The sequence below is a fragment of the Amphiura filiformis genome, chromosome 11 (genome assembly GCF_039555335.1).
Source record: "Amphiura filiformis chromosome 11, Afil_fr2py, whole genome shotgun sequence".
NCBI classification, from domain to species: domain Eukaryota; kingdom Metazoa; phylum Echinodermata; class Ophiuroidea; order Amphilepidida; family Amphiuridae; genus Amphiura; species Amphiura filiformis.
Genome location: NC_092638.1, coordinates 58,868,761 through 58,890,753, shown reverse-complemented (window position 1 = coordinate 58,890,753; position 21,993 = coordinate 58,868,761). Strand labels below are relative to the sequence as shown.

General features: G+C 36.7%; 1 protein-coding gene across 1 annotated transcript; it reads right to left on the bottom strand.

Annotated features, from left to right (window-relative positions):
* On the bottom strand, positions 1–21,583 carry LOC140165083 (uncharacterized). The gene is made up of 6 exons (XM_072188510.1): positions 21,495–21,583; positions 14,722–14,867; positions 8,350–8,553; positions 2,613–2,809; positions 1,173–1,428; positions 1–30 (listed from the first exon to the last, which is right to left on the bottom strand). The coding sequence occupies exons 2-5, from the start codon at positions 14,804–14,806 to the stop codon at positions 1,336–1,338; spliced, it is 579 nt and encodes a 192-aa protein (XP_072044611.1). The 5' UTR covers positions 14,807–14,867; positions 21,495–21,583; the 3' UTR covers positions 1–30; positions 1,173–1,335.
* Positions 21,584–21,993: the final 410 nt, after the last annotated feature.

Here is a 21,993-nt window from a genome sequence, read left to right as displayed (position 1 = left end):
CTGAGAGATCCTTATTAGCTGCTGTTCTAGCTGCAATGATAAACAGCAAAATTTGTAAGATTATAAAATACGTTTATTTTAAACACGAAAATTAAAAGACAAAAATGTTAATACCACCAACTGAAAAAAAAAATTACAATAGATATGGATTGACCCCGGGATTGACTCGTAGTCTAGCGTCGTATTAGGGCTATATACGTCATCAATTTGAATTTTCATTTTCATATTTATTCAAATTTAACATTAGGTAACACCATAAAGAGAACATCTAAAAATAATATGTGGAATCGAATTGACGTAAGAAATCCAAATTCAGAATCAGAACTTGAAAATGTCCGATTTTGTGAGAATCGCAACAAATGGATTTCGATACAAAATGTTCGAACAACCATAATCTTTACCAAAAATTATTCTATCATTTATTTATATAAAAAGAAATCTGATGTTATTCATTGTAATTAGTCCTGTCCCGGTACATCACTTTTTAAAGGGATTTCTTACTAGTTGTGGCTTAGTCTGTATTAATTATACCTTTACAATAATAATCTGGAAATGATGAGCACGCTACTAAGTGATCTGGGTTTGGAGAGCTATCAGTCTTAGACTCGACACCGCACCCTCTACTTCGAATGGTAGGCGAGGATAGGTTAAAACATGTGTAGGCCTATCTCCTTACCGAATGCTACACATAGATGCTGAGCGCAGCTGGTTATATTGGTACCATCAGGAGTGTATTGTATCCTACCGACACTTTAAGAAATTGTATTTATAGTCAAATTTTCGTTTGTTTTGTGAGGTATCATGCCAAATTATCACGGTTCGCAGGGCGCCGTGGCTCGTAGTCATGGTAGTGGAAATCTGATGTTCAACAAAATTCATTGTTTAACAATCGAGAAATCAAAACCAAGAACTTGAAGGTACCCAATGGGTATAAGTTTATTATAGATTTTGGAAATGATTTATGTGTTTGCTTTTGATTTGGCAAATGGCTGTACCGACAGTATCGACATCACGTGACTGTCATCAGAAATCCACAAAGTTACACAATAAATTAGGTCTAAGTTAATTAGCTGAACTAAACAAAATGTTGAGCATATTGATTTAAACAAAGGATACTTGATGTACTTAAAAACCTAGACTTAGCCTATCACTAACTAAATCTCACAGTATACCTTTGCAATTTGCAAATGGTGAACATCCAATTAAATGATGCGGATTTAGTGAGTCGTCAATCTCAGACTCGACACCTTCTACATCAAAAGGCAGTTGTGGGTGGAGTAGAACAGGGCATCTCCTTGCCGAATTCCATACAAAGGTATGTCATCTGTGTGCATGTTACATTGGTACCATCAAGGGCATACTCGATGTCTGGATAGGTGGCCTCAAATCCTCCAAAAACGGTGGCCTCCTTATTGTATTACTCAGAACCTGATAAAAGAAGAAAATAAGAGAATAATTTTATAATGTGTTAAAAAGTGGGGAAGGGAAGTTGTCCTTCGCCTCGTCATCAAATGTATTTCTGGTTTGTCTTTTATTGTAGCTACTTTTTGAAATATCTTTTTTTTTTTTTTGTGTCTGTAGATTGAATTTTATCGCATACTTTAATTAAAATTAAGCTATATTCTGCTTAAACCACGTTGTCAAACGTGGTAACTACGTATACTTCCGTCCTTTTTCGTTGGGTATAGATCATAAGTACAGATGTTATGGAAGTTAAAAGTTAAAGAGCAATCAGTGTGTGGAATTTTCAGATGGTTGTGTTTCTAATGTTTGTAATATTATGCGCGACTTAAAGGAGTATTTCGTGATCCTAGCATCCTCTTATTATGACATTTTTCAGTAGATATCCACGAAAAAAGCTTATTCCCAAAATTTCACAGTTGATTCCGATTTTGTGTTTGCGAGTTATGCATGATTATGTGTATTAATCTGCAAGAAATATTTTGTACATAAACATTATGTAGCTAGAGGTTGCCAGTGACATAAAAAACTCAACGTTTTTTTGAGAAAAGTGGGGGGATGATGCTGTGGATCACGAAATGACCTTTTAATTCGGCATGATTTGCATAAATTGCTGATTAGTAATCGGTAATTCAACAACTCTTCCTATACCTTTGTACAGGAGCCGACCGTTGTTAATCCGTGGTGAATACACACTTTGCCAGTAGCGCAAACGCGAACGCAAGTTAATGGAAGCGTGTATACGCGATCCGCGTTATCGTGTAAAATTTGACATGCCTGGAACTTGTGTGCGCTACATGTTGTTTTCATTATTTTGGAGGAAGCGGCTAAACATTTATTCTGTAATTCTTTTGCTGCTATACGCAGAAAAATCATAGATATTCTATGAGAAATGTCCAGTTTAGTCATTGTCATTGAACATTTCTCGTGAAATTTAACGATCTTTAGCTTGTTTTTCGTTGTTGAAAGGGATTCAACCATGTTTCAGCGTTGTTCATCACCGCGTCCGGCGCGTCTGCGTGGTTTACTAAAGCTGCCCTCGCGAAGTAAACCACGCAGACGACGCGGACGCATCGTTGTTAATCGGTGATGAACAACGGTGAAACATGATTGAATCCCTAATTAATAAGTTTTAATATATGCTTTCTTGCCTGTTCTTTATAGCCCACTCGTTCTCCAGAGCCATCATCATTGGCGCTGACCCACATACCGACTTTCCATAATCCCTCGCCTTCAACTCCCTGACCTCTATTGTTTATCTTCACGTTAAGATTAACAACCAAGTCATTGGCCGCATTCTCAAAGACGGTGCCTGGCGTTACTGGCGTTACCTTCCATACAGGTACATCTATAAGTGCAAGAAATATTATGTCTTACATGCTTATGACTGATTGGCTGTTGATAGGGCCCAGGGCCGGACAGGGCTGGCCCCAGGGTCTGTTCGGTTTCTGAAATGCACCCGAAAACAAGTTCATACCAAAATAATAATTGTACAATTTTTTAATTGTTTATTGGTTAATATGAGATTCTTACAGAGCCACTGATTGGTTAATTACATGATATACTCGTATGAATAGCCAATCAAATTAGAGCTTGATATCTCTCGGCTTAAGGTGGTACTACACCCTTGATAAATTTGTGACTATTTTTGCATTTTTCTCAAAAAATAATAACACTCTGGTAACAAAGGTTATGTATATTAGAGGGGCAAGGAATCTAGTTAGGGGTGCACCATTAGATTTCCAGGGGGGGCATGGGAGTTTTTTGAAGAAAAAAAAACTTTGCCCACTAGTGAGACGAAAAAAAAAAATTTGCCCACTAGTGAGACGAAAAAGTGATAAGTAAAAAAAAAAATTTCGCCCACCCAACTCTGTATAAAAAATTACATTAAAATTGAAAAAAAAAATACTTTGCCGCCGAAGGCGGCGAAAAAAAAAAATTTGGTGCTCTCGGAGGCAAAAAAAAAAAATTCTGCCTGACCCAAACTCCCATGCCCCCCCCCCTGAGAATCTAATGGTGCGTCCCTTACTGCACTGGAATTTTAGTGACTCAAGACAAGCGGTACGTTATTTATGATAAGAAATATATAACATATATAATGAACCACTTGTCTTGAATCACTGAAATTTCAGTTAGGTAATTGGATTGCTTGCCCCTAAAATATACATTTATCAGGGGTGTAGTACTACCTTAAGTCCCTTCTGCTCTACAGTCCGTTCTTACTGTATCTCTGATTGGCTCAATAGTATGATATAGGCCTCTTTAAACTAATCAAAATAGTTCTTTGAGGCCGATAATTCGTCCGGTAGTGCTCCCATGTTGATGGTTGGAATAAATGGGCTATTCGAGAAAATAGATGCACACCCCTTATAGAGGAGTTTGGATTTCCAGACTTTTTGTCCAGTCGTAAATGTTGGAAATCCAGACTTTTAAAGTATACAAAGTTCAAAATCGGAAATTCTCAATTTGATAGCTCATTTTGAACATTTCTGTGATTTGTCATGCATTTAATTGCAGTTCTAAGCTTTTTCCAGTAACTTTGGCAACTGGAAGTCCAGTCATTTCCAAAATAAAAATTCCCTTTAAAAGGGAAAGCCAGCCTCAATGTAGAAGAGGTCTTGTAATTAGTTTTGATCAATGTGAAAGGCATTTTTAGGATCACGCTTACATCCATGTTACATGACAGTCCACCAAACCATCAACGATGAGAACATGTACACTGAAACAGCAGAAAACATTAATTCCTAATCTCATGTCAACTCTTTAATTCAACACTTCAAAATTGTTCTGGTCTGGTGTTTTTGTTGGGTTTTTTTTTTGTCTTTTCAGCTTTTTACCCATCTCAATTTCCAATTTTGTAATACCAGAACTTACGAACTCAATATCTTCGCTTAGGAATGTCGGATTTCACTGCTTTCGATATACCACGTCACAAATACACTGCCGGTTTGAGTTAACTTACATGTACATTTTATGTTAAAATAACTTGATATTAATTCGCAATGTATAGTTTAAGCCTACTATATTATAATAGATAGTGGCCAGCACATTTATAAAGGACTGATTAATCACTACAATCTTCACTCTTAAACTGTGTTTTTCTGAATGTGCTGATCATGTTGATTGCTAGTCGGAAACTCCTGCGAAGCTATGGACATGGCATCTTACCTACTCCATTCTATAACACTCTGCCTAGTGCCTTGTGTGTTTTCTCTTCAATCATTTTGTTGAATGTAATTTTATGAATCAAATAAAAAAGATAGAAAGTGACTTCACATAAGTTATGTGTCATTTTATTTATAATAAAGAAGTTATTAAATTAATAAAGTAAGACAATTTATTTATCTATAAGTGCATGTCAAATGGGGTACATTGTTCAATACTATAGGCCTACATGCATAAATTATGCCCATATTATAACTAGGCCCTAAAAACTTTAATTTGCATCGGATTTTTCCCGTTGAAAAGACAAAACTGATGTTTATGATAGCAACCATTTCATCAATAACATTTTGAGTCATTTTTATCCATAAAACGACACAGGATATGGTAGATTAGGCCTACTACTTTCACATCAATATGGTCCATATGATCACATATTGTTGAGAATCTGTGATATGATGAAGATTTTGATTCTAGATCTGTTATCAACATGATATCACGCTGTTCAGTGGTCAAGGAGTAAGGACCCCCGGTCAAGGACACTGATATGACATCATAGGTGATGTCATTTTGTTCTGCTGACCATATATTGCTGTATATTAACTTACATTTAGGCCTATACCTAGAACTTTTAAAGTCATAATTAGTTCAAACATAACTTTGGTAATACTCACTCGTTTTCATTCGTTGAAACGGCAACACATACTTACTTTTCCTTACAAATCGAATAACAATAATTTTAAAACATTCCACCTCAAAAAGTAAAATAAAATAATTCTTACCAATACCAATAAAGTTAATCTCTTGAGCATACAAACCCAATCTCAGAAATAGATACCAGCCCGCGTATGGGCTGGCGAAAACAACAAACTTGGGAATCCAGACATTTCATTTTTTGAAAAGTTACTCCTCTATAGGGGCCACAGTGTATTTTACCCATACGAAAAATCATTCCGTACGGACCGTACCGTGCATGCACAGATCACTGACAGTGACGCAATCAACCAATCAGCAGTTGGAAAATCGTTAACCCAATGACGTCATCGCTGCATTTTCATTGATAAAATTCAAAATCGTTCAAAAACACGAATTTTTAATTGCAAATTGTTAATTTTTGTGTGTGTGAATGTCAATGTCTATCTCACATTAACATTGGGTATTAATGTCGCGTTGCATGCGCGGAAGCGTGTGAGGCGGGTCCTTTGCAAATTTGGCGGTTCTCTTGTTTTTTGTGACATTAAAAATCCATCTTTCGCATGGCCGGGGTGTGTTGGGGTGTGTGTGGGAACGGGGGTCAGCTATGCACGCATGGATTCTGTTAATAACGACCTGCATGCATAAACACTAGTACTGCTGACTGAGTGTACCAATCGTAGCAGGGTGTAAAATATACAACAAAATCAATGTTTAATCTCAAATACGTTATGGGGTAAATATATAAGCATTTGAATAATTTAACAATAATTTGAACCTGAAAAATAAATGAACATGAAAGTTCATGAGCGATTTTTCAACATATTTGACTGTTGGATAAATATGTGTGCTGCATCTTTGTAGCTAAGGCAATATGGCGCATTACTTTGAAATTGGTAATGGGTAAATTACACTGTGAGGGGGTGTGTACTTATATTTTGGAATAACCCAATACTATTAACCCTATATGAATTGGTGTACCGTGTAATAATAATTCCCCATATCAATTTGTAAACGCTCTTTAGCAAAGTCATACTTCAAATATTCACAAATTTAAAGTCATAGTTCATTGAATTTACAACCGTATGACAACCGTACGAAAATAGTAAATTTTTGCAATTTAAAGAGAATTGGTCATTGCTCATTCTAATGACGCTATTATGGACAATATAAGTGTGCTCTTTCATTTAATGAAATAAAATTTGAAAAATATTGTAAGGAACACTTGAGGTTTTGACTTTTAAAACCTACATTTTGGTCAACAATTGTGCTGAAATAGGTCGTTTTCAACAGATTTATCACATTCGCTTTGATATAAACATTGAATTGCGTTATCTGTTGACTGAGAAAAAAGTGTTTTTAGGGGGAAGTGTTAGAGTGTTAGTTAGCTTTCGTTCGATATAAAATAATTCTGATTGGATGAAGGGAACACTTGAGGTTTTGACAAAAACCAATCACAGAGGCCTATTTTCCAGCTAGAAGCTTACTCAACTCTTAGGATGTTATGCACTCAACCGTGTAGTGTAATCAAAGACTGTGTAGAGACAATTCACTGCTTTCTTGGAAGCTCTTGGACATGTTGGACGAAAAAGTGTGCTCAGGTGTATCGAGGTGGAAACTGTGCATAGATGGTTTCGTTTTTGTGTACAAACTTTCCATATGATATTATGACCTTTTGCGGTCTTGTAGGTGCGTAAAAGGAATTCATAGGATCCGAACTATTTATTCGCTTTTATTTTCCCTATGTAAATATGAAATGAATATAATGGAGCGTTGGTGAATTTGTAAAGTTATTAACCCTAACACCAGTAAAAACCACAAAATACCACGATGAAAAATTCTGCTCATGCATGCATCCCAGGGTCTGCGATGACGCAATCACCCTAAGTGTGATATGCTCACGGAATTGCTGGCCGGGCAGCAATAACCCGTGCAGCTACCGGTCCGCGATCGTGTGGTTGGCATTCGGGGGGTCAAAGGTTCGAATCCCGGGGGTGCCAAGTCAAAAATTCTTCTTCTTCTTGAAAAATTCGGATCTTCTCTGACTTCCGATATCAAAAAGCATGGGTCAGTGTTAGGGTTAGGTAAGATGTATTTTTCCAGATTAGAGTGTCTTCTAACCCTAACACCAGTAAAAACCACAAAATACCACGATGAAAAATTCTGCTGATGCATGCATCCCAGGGTCTGCGATGACGCAATCACCCTAAGTGTGATATGCTCACGGAATTGCTGGTCGGGCAGCAATAACCCGTGCAGCTACCGGTCCGCGATCGTGTGGTTGGCATGCGGGGGGTCAAAGGTTCGAATCCCGAGGGTGCCAAGTCAAAAATTCTTCTTCTTCTTGAAAAATTCGGATCTTCTCTGACTTCCGATATCAAAAAGCATGGGTCAGTGTTAGGGGTTAAGCAGGTGCTTTAAACATTTTGTTCTTTATTCTATATATAGGGTCCACAACTTATAAGTTCCCCCCTAAATACTTTTTGAAATAAATCGAAAAATATTTGTCAAAATGCAAACGTGTAAAAAGGTATGGGTAGCCGTACTTGTTTTACATATATGGACGTGGACCAAATCATAGCGTCACACGTCATTGCGTTCAGTCACAACGGTTGCTTATGTAAAAAAAAGAGACCGTTTTAACGGTGTTAAAAGTTGCATCTGAGTCCATAGGAGTCAGCTCTCAAACAATACAGTAGGCCAGGTCTATCCATGTGTTTGTTAAAGAAAACCTGACTGCTATGGACTCAGGTGCAACTTTTAAAATGGCCTCTTTTCTTTAACCATTGTGACAGAACGCAATGACGTGTGACGCTCTAAATTGGTCCACATGTGTAAAACAAATAGGGCTATAATACATATCTGACTTATTCTAAAAAGTATTAGGGGGAACTTTTAAGTTGTGGACCGTATAGTTCTCAATCTACACTTAGGCTACAGTGTGGGCAGAGACGGCAACAGTCATGACTCGCACATACACTACATGTCCAAATATACTTACTGTAATGACAGATATGTCCGAATTATACTTACAGTATGGACAATAATCGCAGCATTCATCAGGATCCGTGATGGGTTCGTTACAGAATATAGGTTGGCAACTTTTGATGTCACATTTCACAGCTGAGTTATGACAAGAACATGTTGTACATTCGTCTACTACCAGCGCGTCGCCATGGAATAGTATGGTCCCCCTGTAGCCACATGCTAAGAGATCCTTATTAGCTGCTGTTTTAGCTGCAATGATAAACAGCAAAATATGTAAGATTATAAAATACGTTTATTTTAAACACGAAAATTAAAAGACAAAAATGTTAATACCACCAACTGAAAAAAAAAATTACAATAGATATGGATTGACCCCGGGATTGACTCGTAGTCTAGCGTCGTATTAGGGCTATATACGTCATCAATTTGAATTTTCATTTTCATATTTATTCAAATTTAACATTAAGTAACACCATAAAGAGAACATCTAAAATAATATGTGGAATCGAATTGACGTAAGAAATCCAAATTCAGAATCAGAACTTGAAAATGTCCGATTTTGTGAGAATCGCAACAAATGGATTTCGATACAAAATGTTCGAACAACCATAATCTTTACCAAAAATTATTCTATCATTTATTTATATAAAAAGAAATCTGATGTTATTCATTGTAATTAGTCCTGTCCCGGTACATCACTTTTTAAAGGGATTTCTTACTAGTTGTGGCTTAGTCTGTATCAATTATACCTTTACAATAATAATCTGGAAATGATGAGCACGCTACTAAGTGATCTGGGTTTGGAGAGCTATCAGTCTTAGACTCGACACCGCACCCTCTACTTCGAATGGTAGGCGAGGATAGGTTAAAACATGTGTAGGCCTAGCTCCCTTACCGAATGCTACACATAGATGCTGAGCGCAGCTGGTTATATTGGTACCATCAGGAGTGTATTGTATCCTACCGACACTTTAAGAAATTGTATTTATAGTCAAATTTTCGTTTGTTTTGTGAGGTATCATGCCAAATTATCACGGTTCGCAGGGCATGGCTCGTAGTGGACATCTGATGTTCAACCTAATTCATTGTTTAACAATCGAGAAATCAAAACCAAGAACTTGAAGGTACCCAATGTGTATAAGTTTATTATAGGTTTTGGAAATGAATTATATGTTTGCTTGGAAAATGGCTGTACCGACAGTATCGACATCACGTGACCAACTATCATCAGAAATGCACAAAGTTAGACAATAAATTCGGTCAAAGTTAATAAGCCGAACTCCAATGAAATGTCAAACATATTGATCTAAACATAGGTCTAAGATTTAAACGATATTTGTAAGCGATTAACACTTGATACTTGATGTACTTAAAAATCTAGACTTAGCCTATCACTAACTAAAGCTCACAGTATACCTTTGCAATTTGCAAATAGTGAACATCCAATTAAATGATGTGGATTTGGCGATTTGTCAGTCGCAGACTCGACACCTTCTACATCGAAAGCCAGTTGTGGGTAGAGTGGAACAGGGGCATCTCCCTTGCCGAATTACCGCCCATCCTTGGGTCTCATAATGGCGATATATCAGACAACATGCAACTGAGTTTGCCTCCTTAATTAATGCATAATTAAGCCAGTACACAGCTTGTAACAGTCCTTGCCCCTATATTATACACATCTTACTTGTCACCAACGCGCTATAATGTTTGAGAAAAATGCAAAAATAGGCACAAACTCGGCCAGGGGTGTAGTACCCCCTTAATGCGCCAAGTGGTATCACGTGACACGTTACTACAAGACTGACACGTCGTTCACGGTTAACAGTTACAAAATGAACAAGAATTTGTTTTTAAAAAAGACAAGTTCACGGATCAGGTGTATAGTACATGTACTTTGAGCTACTTTGGTCTAACATTTAATATTCATATCTAACCTACTCTGCACTTATTCGACAAAAAATAAGTGATAAGAGGCTTAATAATGATACCTGCGTCTTGACTCTGGAAAACAGTATTTTTTAAAAACCTCATTTTGCATTTAGTTTTTAAGCCCCCTCGGGAGCCACCTGCAGGATCTCATTTTGCATTTAAGTTTTTATTGTGTTGCAAAGTAGCAACACTTTCTTTATATATGGCGCAATTTGTGCCTGGAAAATTATTTATCTACAATCCTACAAATGCATCTATTTACTGAAATATGGTAAGCTGATGTCTGTGCTTTGAAATCAGAAACTGACAAAATCGAATTTTCTTAACTTGGTAACGTTACAGATGGATAATTTAACATGGGCAGGTCGAAAAAATTAGTCATTTCACGCGGTTGTTTGATATATAATCATTTCTTAACGTTTCTAACAAAACATAATAATTCTCAATTCTAGACCTTTACATTTAGTAACAGCTATCACACTAATATACACATAATATTTGTTAGCTATTTATAAACTTAGATTTTCTTATCGTTATCAAATTTGTCATCTGTGTTGCCTTTTTGTGGCAGTGTTTATTCTATAAACTGTACATTTGTGTGAAAATTGAGGGCGCTATTTACATATATTTAAATTTGATGTGTTACTCAATTTTATGATGCTTTAATGCCATTATACAAGTGTCTACTCCTTGTAAAGATGCAAACAAATTTAAGATAAATAGCGCCATCATTGTTCAACTTTGCTTTAAAATGAATACAGTTCTACATGCCATCAAACAACCGCGTTCAGCTGATGAATGGCAGCGGCGCATTCGTAATGGGAAAGAAACGTATCTATCTATCGAACAGGTGGTGTGCTCCTTAACTCTCTTCACGCGGGTGTCGACTGCAGACGACAAGTTTCAATTTATTTTTAAAAATTCAAAGAATTTCAGATATGTAAATTTTTATGACCATATTTGGAATCAGCATGAAAAATGCATTAAAATGAGTACAAACAAGCCTAGTATTGTTCAGTAGTTCTTAAGATAGCTCTTGATATTTTGAGAAAATATTTCAAAACTTGAACTTTTTCCATTGAAGCGCATGGCTAGCACGCAGAGCATTAATACCAGAGAAGCTCCACATAATATGTTGATGACTACCCGCACAAAGGCCAATACCCAGCAAAGGGCCAAACATGTGCTAAAGCGGAAAACTAAACCACTTCAAACGTGTTTATATGTCACTAAAAGTTCAAGATCAACACACACAAGTAAAAACGATTGAATGTGACAGTGAAGCTATATACACTCATGTAACGAATCTGAATCTGTCGCGGGAAGTGCGTTACCTATTTAAAGACCCATTCAGTGATCCCAGAGCAAGTGTAAAAAAATAAAATTGTTTATAAATTGGTTAAAAGTGAAGGCTAAGTCATTTCAATTGTCATTTGATATTTTTGAATTTAAGAATATTGGCAAAAAAAGAAGAAAACAGCAGTATTGACAAAGAAGAAGAAGAAGAAGAAAAAGAAGAAGAAGAAGAAGAAGGAAGAAGAAGGAAGCAAAAGAAGAAGAAAAAAAGAAGAAGAAAAGAAGAAAAAGAAGAAGAAAGAAGAAGAAGAATGAAGAAGAAGAAGAAGAAGAAGAAAGAAGAAGAAGAAAGAAGAAGAAGAAGAAAAGAAGAAGAAGAAGAAAAAAGAAGAAGAAGAAGAAGAAGAAGAAGAAGAAGAAGAAGAAAGAAAGAAGAAAGAAGAAAGAAGAAAAAAAAGAAGAAGGAGAAACGCAGAGTTGCCGATGCATAGTTGCGCAAGCGTAGAGTGTTATCACACTGGATACTATAGTCGTTTCAGACAATAAAGCTTATGGGTACAAAACATTTTGATACAGCGTGTATTGTCTATCCAAATGTTAATGCTCTGCATGCTAGCCATAACATAAAAAGTTTTGAGATATTTTCTCAAAATATCAAGAGCTAACTTAAAAACCACTGAACCAATAACAGGCTTGTTTGTACTCATTTTAATGCATTTTTCAAGCTGATTCCAAATATAGTCATAGTTAGGGGAAAAAGGTCACTTTGGTGACCACTCTCTGGCTAGTAAGGTTTGACGATTGATTCGACTTCTATGGACCATTTAGAAAAAAATAGCCACCATGTCCCTCGCGAAAATCCCGGCATTTTTCGCTAGAGGCCAAAATCCAAAATGGCCGCCACCACCATTTTGAAAATTTAAGTTTTGAACCAGAGCACCTATAATCATGCACAAAGACACTTTTTCGGATATGTCGAGTACAAGGATTCCGATTCTGACATTAGTTTGACATTACGGCATCATTTTCACCCAGAAATCCAAGATGGTGGCCGGCACCATCTTGAAAAATTTAGTTTTGAACAAGAGGACCTTAAATCGTGTACAAAGAAACTTTTTTTTTTAAGTCGACCACAAGGATTTCAAATTTGACATTACTTTGACATTACGAACTCATATTTACCCAGAAATCCAAGATGGTGGCTGCCGGCGCCATCTTGAAAAAAATAAGTTTTGAACCCGATTACCTAAAATCGTGTACAAAGACACTTTTTCCGGTAAGTCGACCCCAAGAAATCCGAATCTGACATTAATTTGACGTTACAAAATAATTTTTGCCCAGAAATCCAAGATGGCCCCCATTTGGTAGAGCGTAAATGTGATTTTTGAATGAAAGCAGAAGTATAAATGTGTCATTTCCGCCTTATCTGGGGTTCATGTCCCTTATATGGGGTTTAAACTGCCTTATCCTGGGTTTACGTTCCTTACCTGTGGCTAAGATGCCTTAACCTTAGCATATCGCAGTCTAAACCCAGATAAGGCATCTAAACCCCAGATAATGCGCCGTAACCCCAGATAAGGGACGTAGACCGCCGATAAAGCAGTCCAACCCCCAAACAAGGCACTTTAACCCTAAATGAGGAACATAAACCTAAGATAAGGCATCTAAACCCCACATAAGGTGCCCAAACTCTAGATACGGGTCGTTAACCCCAGATAAGGGTCGTAAACCTCAGATAAGACATCTAAACCCAAGATAAGGCGCCTTAACCCCAGATAAGAGACGTAAACTCAGATATGACAGTTTAAACCCCCGATAAGGCGCCGTAACCCCAGATAAGGGACGTACACCTCAGATAAACCAGTCCCAACCCCAAATAAGGCGCCTTAACCATAAATAAGGAACATAAACCTAATATAAGAGAAGTAAAACCCAGACGGCGCCTTATCTGGGGTTTAAACTGCCATATCTGAGTTTACGTCTCTTATCTGGGGTTAGGGCGCCTTATCTTGGGTTTAGATGCCTTATCTGAGGTTTACGACCCTTATCTGGGGTTAACAACCCTTATCTAGAGTTAAGGCACCTTATGTGGGGTTTAGATGTCTTTTCTGGGGTTTATGTTCCTTATTTAGGGTTAAGGCGCCTTATTTGGGGTTTAGACTGCTTTATCTGGGGTCTACGTTGCTTATCTGGGGTTACCGCGCATTATCTGGGGTTTATATGTCTTATCTGGGTTTAGACTGCGATATGCTAAGGTTAAGGCATCTTAGCCACAGGTAAGGAACGTAAACCCATGATAAGGCCGTCTAAACCACAGATAAGGCGCCTTATCCATAGATAAGGGATGTAAACCCAAGATAAGGCAGTTGAAACCCCATATAAGAGACATGAACCCCAGATAAGGCGGAAATGACACACTTATGCTTCTGCTCTCATTCAAAAATCACATTTACGCTCTACCAAATGGGGCCATCTTGGATTTCTGGGCAAAAATTATTTTGTAACGTCAAATTAATGTCAGATTCGGATTTCTTGGGGTCGACTTACCGGAAAAAGTGTCTTTGTACACGATTTTAGGTAATCTGGTTCAAAACTTATTTTTTTTTTTTTTTTGCCGGCGGCCACCATCTTGGATTTTTGGGTAAATATGAGTTCGTAATGTCAAAGTAATGTCAAATTTGAAATCCTTGTGGTCGACTTATCCAAAAAGTGTCTTTGTACACGATTTAAGGTCCTCTTGTTCAAAACTATATTTTTCAAGATGGTGCTCGGTACCGGCTTGCATTTCTGTGGGAAAATGATGCCGTAATGTCAAACTAATGTCAGAATCGGAATCCTTGTACTGACATATCCGAAAAGTGTCTTTGTGCATGATTATAGGTGCTCTGGTTCAAAACTTAAATTTTCAAAATGGTGGTGGCGGCCATTTTGATTTTGGCCTCTAGCGAAAAAATGCCGGGATTTTCGCGAGGGACATGGTGGCTATTATTTTCTAAATGGTCCATAGAAGTCGAATCAATCGTCAAACCTTACTAGCCAGAGAGTGGTCACCAAAGTGAACTTTGTCCCCTAACTATCATGAAAATTTATAATTCTGAAAATGTTGATTTTCGAATTAAAAAAAACAACTTGTCGTCTGCAGTCAGAGGTCTGCAGTCGTGGAGAGAGTTTATAGAAGATTCTCATACATACCAGATTTGCATGGTGCGAAGAATAGGCAGGTGAGTAGAATGACCGTGATGAAATGGCCAGTTCGGCCTTCCATAGCCATCATCATTGTGAAACACTGATGCACGAAATGAGTCTACTCGGAATTCATCTGGAAAGCACGGCAATAGCTGAAATTTCAAGATAATGGAGCTTAAGGGTAGACGAGGAGTTGTTGGTCACGGTTGTTTGATGTATATAGAATTGGCTTCATTATTAAGAAAATGCAAACTATAGATGGCGCTATTTATCCTAAATCATATTTCTTAATTTGCCAGGGTAGGTAATCAATACTGCCATTTAAACAGGTGGAATAGGTAAAACAAGCAACAAAGAAATTTTATAAACATATTTCATCAAAAAATAAAAGGAATTATTTGTATTAATAGCCTGAAAGAGTAATTTCCAGTATCTAAATAGCGCCACCAATCTTGTCATAAATAGATACATTTTATATCCGAAAAAGCTTTAAAAAGTGCTGTGAAAGTGAATAATGTTGTAAATAAGAGGGAATTAAAGTTGAAAATGACTCAAACGCATCTGTATACATTAGTATGATACCGCTTTAAGCTGTTTAAGCCTAAAAATTGGGTTGTACATGACGTTTTGTTTGAAAAACTAATAAATGATCACATCAAACAACCGTGTGGTCGAAGCAACCAAAAAAATCGATTTTCATTCTCTAGATCAATAAATTCTTGACAAATAACACCTTGATGTTTTGCAAAGGTTCATTCTACAAATTATATAATTTGAAAACTTGCTTAATTTATTGTTGTTAATGAGTTATGTACATTTTACAAAAGTGTTGTTGTTTCAGCCCTCTTTACAACATAACTCAAGAACCACAGGACCTACAAAATTATTTCTGTCATATTTGAATTCTTCTACACGCTCGCAAGGAAATGAACAATGCAATTTTTGCCAAAGCTCATTACCATTCGCAAGATGTTGTGAACTACCAAATCGCAACACTTTAAAATAGTGTATTACCTTAATGGTATATATTAGTTGAGCTTTGACTATGTATAGTAGACGAACAGCACTAGTATAATTTGCGTGAAGGGGGAATCATGGTGATAAAAACAATTATTTATTATATAAACTTGAAGACGATATAATTTATTGTGAAGTTCTTGTCTTTGATCAGCTGCGATCAATGTTTTCCCGCGGGGCCGGCAAGGTGGCGCAGCGGTACGGGCTTTGCCTTGCAATCGGTGGATTTCGAATTCGATCCCTGGGGTGCCATCGTGTTGTGCTCTTGGGCAAGGCGCTTTGCTTTACTTGCCTCTCTCTCTCTACCCTGGGTTAAAATGGGGAGCTGTTATGAATATTGTCCATTGAGCGCCACCCAAAGGTATGAGCATGACTTAAGCATTGCATGGTAGCTGACATATTCTAATGACAGCGTAATAAATGTAAAGCGCTTTGATACATGTGCACATGTTACCGCTGTATAAATACCCACATGTATTTACCCCAAGTTGGTGGGCAGACATGCCCCATCCACGTATTATGATAATATTTGAGGAAAAAATAAAATATCTATATTGATAATATTGGTAGAAAAAATCCTACACAGTCGTACAACGGTAAGCACAGGTTCGCGTGTCACTCACCACCTGGAAATGTTGAACAAAATCTATAAGTGACCCCACATACACAAAAGTGGGACAAAATGCATCAATGCGATCCCATAAATCAAAGAGATATAGACTATTCACCAATAGGCAGTCCCCGTGCTTTGCATGCTGAAAATTCGCGCATATTCATGAGAGCGCACCACCAATGATTGCGCCATTGGATAACACAGGAAAATACGCACGTTTGGATGGCGTTTTGTCACTGCAAAAACGTAATATAGATCAAAAGTTTGGTATCAAATTAAAGCTTATCACGTGTAGAATATTATTCTTTAACAGAATATATTGGTGACCATCTACTTTTTTTGCTATTTGGCCGCAAAGAAAAAAGGTGCAAATTTAACCCTAAAATATCACTCAATTTTTGAAACCGGACGTTGTTCAAATTCGCGCCAAAACTTCACCTCTGAAATAAAATATTGGGATTTTTTCTCATATTCTTTCATGCAGACACTTGTCGGAAGCAAATGAGCTGAAAACGAGCGAATTTTGACAATATCTATAGAAAATAAAGCCGCAACAAGCTGAAATAAGCCATGTAAGCGGTGGACTATTTTAACCGAATTTCACTGGTACATAAATCGTGGAGTGATTTGGTGGTGCGCCCTCTTATAAACGTCATTAGTTATCAAAATCCAATTTTTTACATTTAGAAGTAAACTAGAGACAGTTTCTAGTCATTTCCCAAGATTTCATCCCTCTGCGACATTCCGTTCGGAAGAAATGATGCTCTAAAATCAGCTCCGAATCACCAAAAGACCAATTTTCAACGTGTTTATCAACATGCAGAAGTTTGCAGAGGTTGGACATAAAATTGAATGTTTTATGCAAAAAGATAGTCTTTAATTTTAATTTTTTTAATTGTGAAAAGTACTTTATGTATGTACAAATATTTTGAATACCTTAAACATAGGCCTATTTACAAAATTGAGTCAAATTACCCCCCTCTCGTTCTCTATCTTCAAACTAGGCCTACTTTTATTTTGGCATTTTAAGCAAAAATACAAGTTTTATACGTTATTCTGATTTGGTATAAATCTATAGCAAAAGCGCTCATATAAGTAGATTTTGATGCTTTTCTTAACGTCAGAGACTTGTATTTTGGATAAATAAAAAAATTATTGCTAAAACTAATCACAAACGTTATTTCAAGCATTTGCGAATGAAATAAAATGATTTATTAAGATTTCCGCCCTTATTCTATGTTTTTTTGTAAAAATGCGCGTACATAGCAACACACTTTAAAAGCCGCTTATAAGAGAGCGCACCACCAATGATTGCGCCATTGGATAACACATGAAAATACGCACGTTTGGATGGCGTTTTGTCACTGCAAAAACGTAATATAGATCAAAAGTTTGGTATCAAATTAAAGCTTATCACGTGTAGAATATTATTCTTTTAACAGAATATATTGGTGACCATCTACTTTTTTTTGCTATTTGGCCGCAAAGAAAAAAGGTGCAAATTTAACCCTAAAATATCACTCAATTTTTGAAACCGGACGTTGTTCAAATTCGCGCCAAAACTTCACCTTTGAAATAAAATATTGGGATTTTTTCTCATATTCTTTCATGCAGACACTTGTCGGAAGCAAATGAGCTGAAAACGAGCGAATTTTGACAATATCTATAGAAAATAAAGCCGCAACAAGCTGAAATAAGCGGTGGACTATTTTAACCGAATTTCACTGGTACATAAATCGTGGAGTGATTTGGTGGTGCGCCCTCTCATGAGCAAGAGGGCCGATCGTACGATCGACCGTTTGTAACAAATTACGCATGCGTTGCGTGTCTTCGCGTTTACGCGATTGAGCGTTGTGTGCGAAAGATCCTAATAAATACGCGGTATGTTCGTAGCAGTTTCGTCTCGTCTCTCATACTTCAACAATAATTATTGTTGGCCTCAGCATCTTTTTATGACATTTTTCAATAGATATCCACGAAAAAAGCCTTTTCCCAGAATGTTTGCAGAGTTGATTACAATTTTGCGTTTGCGAGTTTTATTTAGCCTATGCATGAATATTATGCAGCTGGTTATGCACATCGTAAATACAGATTTGATTTGTGCCAAGCGAATGAATCCGCAAGAAATTTTGTGCACATAAATATTATGTAGACAGAATTATCCGTTGGTATTAAAATCTCATTTTTTTGGGTAGAAAGTTGGGGAATGATCGCGTACATATAGTCGTGTTCCTTGTAATGCTTTACAGCAGGTTGTGTGAAAGACACTAGACATGTCGCAATACTGTCTGCTTTAGATAAGATTAGAATAGATTTATTTTTATCTTTTCACTCATAACATGATACAAGAATAATACATAAGAATAATACATTATAAAGTTAAAAGAATAATACACAATAAACTATAAAAGTGCATAATACAACGATGACGAGTGAAGGAATTACAGTTCAGGCCCAGAGGCCTGTAGCTCTGTAACCCCTTGATACAGTTATATCATTTATTTTACATGGCAGCAGGTTGGTAGACGCCAAAAGATGCTGAGTCCGATCAACCAACTGTAATGTCCATCAATGACATATCCTATGTAGAACTGGCTCAGTTCCCTCTGATCGCGACACCCGATAGCGAGCGCGAAGCGCGAGACTGAGCGCGCTAGGGCGACATGCTAATCATATGATCACATTGGCGCTCGTTTGTCTGGGGTCTCGCACACAGAGGAGATCACATTGATCCCATAAAGTCACCATGTGAATCAAAACATATAAAAATATCCCGTAAAATTTCGATAATAAGCATGTGTGCCTATTAACGAGTTCATCGGACAAGAACGAATAATATCTTTAGGGTAGTTTGTTTAACTTTTTTAATTTTTTTCTTTTAATTTACAAATATCTGTAACACAGTTATTTTTTTTCTTTTAATATACAAGTATTAACTGTAACACCTGACAAATTAGTCAAATTTGATATTTTGTTGATCTTTCATATTGAAGATATACATTTTTCCTAAAAAAGACCTAATGTTTTTGGGTGTTTGGGGGAAACAAATCCATATTTTCAATATGAAAGGTCAAAATTTTCAATTGATCATCGGCTTTTCATCCCAGCTACATACATATCATTAGATTTATAAAGTTTACTTCGAGGACTGTTAAATATCAATAATATTAATTTTTAATCATTTGCCATAAAATCATGTGTATTATATTGAAGATATACATTTTTCCTAAAAAAGACCTAATGGCCCATTCCATGTCAACTCCAGGGATGTGCACCGCAGCACCTCTCAATTCTTCTTGTGCAGCCTGATCGGGAGAGCGTCGAGGAGGGAGAGAAATTAGATCTCGGTGGGCGTCGTATCCTTTAACGTATTCCCGTGGCATCAATTTGAAATTTAGGGGGTCAGCGTTGTCTGACATTGGTTTTCATGGGGGTCAAAATGTAAAAAAAGTGGTTTCCATGGGTAATATCTCAGCTAAATGTATTCTAATATGCTCAATATTGGATAAGAGTAATGTCCTACCAAAGGGCTCTGACTGGCCAAAAATTGACGCCAAAATTATTTTTACTTTTTGGGTTCTGACCCCCCCCAAAGTTGGTCCTGGTTGGACGAAGTTGCATTTTGAGGGCCCTATATCTTTTAAAGTAAAGGAGTTACAAGTTTTCTGATAGCAGATTTGAATTCTACACCAAAAGGTACCCCAGGATACATACTTTTCAAAGTTTTAAAGGGTTCCCTTTATACATTTATGGACCTCCAAACATCGTCTTTCGCGTTGCGACACATTTTTACGCTGACCCCCTAAATTTCAAATTGATGCCACGGGAAAACGAAATGGAGTATGAAGCTCAAATTTTCAGGATTTTACTTTCTCATCAATATCTACCACCACACAGAAAAAAAAAAAAAAAATTGAAGAGGTGCTGCGGTGCACATCCCTGGAGTTGACATGGAATGGGCCTAATGTTTTTGGGTGTTTGGGGGAAACAAATCCATATTTTCAATATGAAAGGTCAACATTTTCAATTGATCATCGGCTTTTCATCCCAGCTACATACACATCATTAGATTTATAAAGTTTACTTCAAGGACTGTTAAATATCAATAATTTTTAATCATTTGCCATAAAATCATGTGTATTATATCACGAATTTCAAAAATTCAAAATTATTTGATATCAGAAGAACATTCTTCGTATTCAGAATGCAATATGATATGTCTGATGTGCCACAAAAAATACTGTCCAAACGTTACAAAAGAGCCCTTAACAACATGAACAAAGTGCCGTAAAAATCTTTCTTTTCAAAGCAACTCGTTAAGGGATCCAAAATGAGCGTTTATTGCGTTTCGACAGTATTTTTTGTGGGACATGAAGCACCTCAGACCTATCGAATTGCATTCTGAATACGAAGCATGTCTTTCTGATATCAAATAATTTTCATTTTTTAAAATCACAATATAATACAAATTTTATGACAAATTATAAAATGTGATATTTTTCAAATTTTGATATATAACAGTCCTCGAAGTAAATTATATAAATCTAATGATATATTCTTAAAGTGTATGTAGCAGGGAGGAAAAAGCCGACGGTCAATTGAAAATTTTGACCTTTCATATTGAAGATATGGATTTTTTCCCAAAAAGACCTAATTTTTTGGTGTTTTGGGAAAAAAATCCATATCTTCAATACGAAAGGTCACAATTTTCAATTGATCGTCGGCTTTTCATCCCACCTACATACACTTTAAGTATAAATCATCAGATTTATAAAGTTTACTTCAAGTACTGTTAAATATCAAAATATCAATTTTAATGATTTGCCATAAAATGTGTATCAAATTGCGAATTTCAAAAAATCAAAATTATCTGATATCAGAATGACATTCTTCGTATTCAGAATGCAATTCGATAAGTCTGATGTGCTCTAATGTCCCAAAATAAATACTGTCCAAACGTTCATACCCCAGCCCTTAAGTTTGTTAAACTTTTTCAACTAACCTTAAAATTCGTTCGTTTTAGAGCGACTTGTTAATAGGCACATACGCTTATTATCGAATTTTTACGGTATGAAAAGAAGGCGAAACGAAAACAAAGCATACAATATGTATAGCAACAAGCAAAAACTTTGAAAGAATAAAATCTTACCTTTATCCTTTACCACTGCAGCAAAATGTCATTAGTGTGGATAACTTGAAATGTAACTCTTTATATAATACTAACATAATGTTGCCTACCATTAATAGGCCTACCACATGTCCGGTCTAATTCCTAAAGAGGTCATTATGGTAGGAAAGGATTCTATCCCCATTAAACCAGTCATTGCTCATTTATAATGTCACTGACCCAATTGCAGCTAAGAGTGGGTGCCGGGAGTGCATCCCCAAGGTCGGGCCTCAGAGAGCCCGATGGCGAGAGATAAAGTTTAGATAACCATTATCCCCGGATTTTAAAGCCATAAATGTAACATTTCGATAAAAAAAAATCTATATAATAATACCGGTAGTCAGTCAGTCTGTCTGTCGGGGTGTCTGTGTGTCTGCGAGTCTGTCTATCCGCCTATTTTCTCAGAGACTGGGTGTCGCACGTTCCTCAAACTTGGTGGGTGGATGCAGCTCAACCCCATACAGAACAAGTTTGTATTGGT

Bases quoted from the DNA above. Each gene is read 5' to 3' on its own strand.
- LOC140165083 (XM_072188510.1), bottom strand. From the start codon at position 14,806: ATGATGATGGCTATGGAAGGCCGAACTGGCCATTTCATCACGGTCATT. The intron at 8,554-14,721 runs GTATGTATGAGA...TTATCATTGCAG, and splicing joins CTTCGCACCATGCAAATCTG to CTAAAACAGCAGCTAATAAG. The intron at 1,429-2,612 runs GCAAGAAAGCAT...TTCTTTTATCAG, and splicing joins GAGTGGGCTATAAAGAACAG to GTTCTGAGTAATACAATAAG.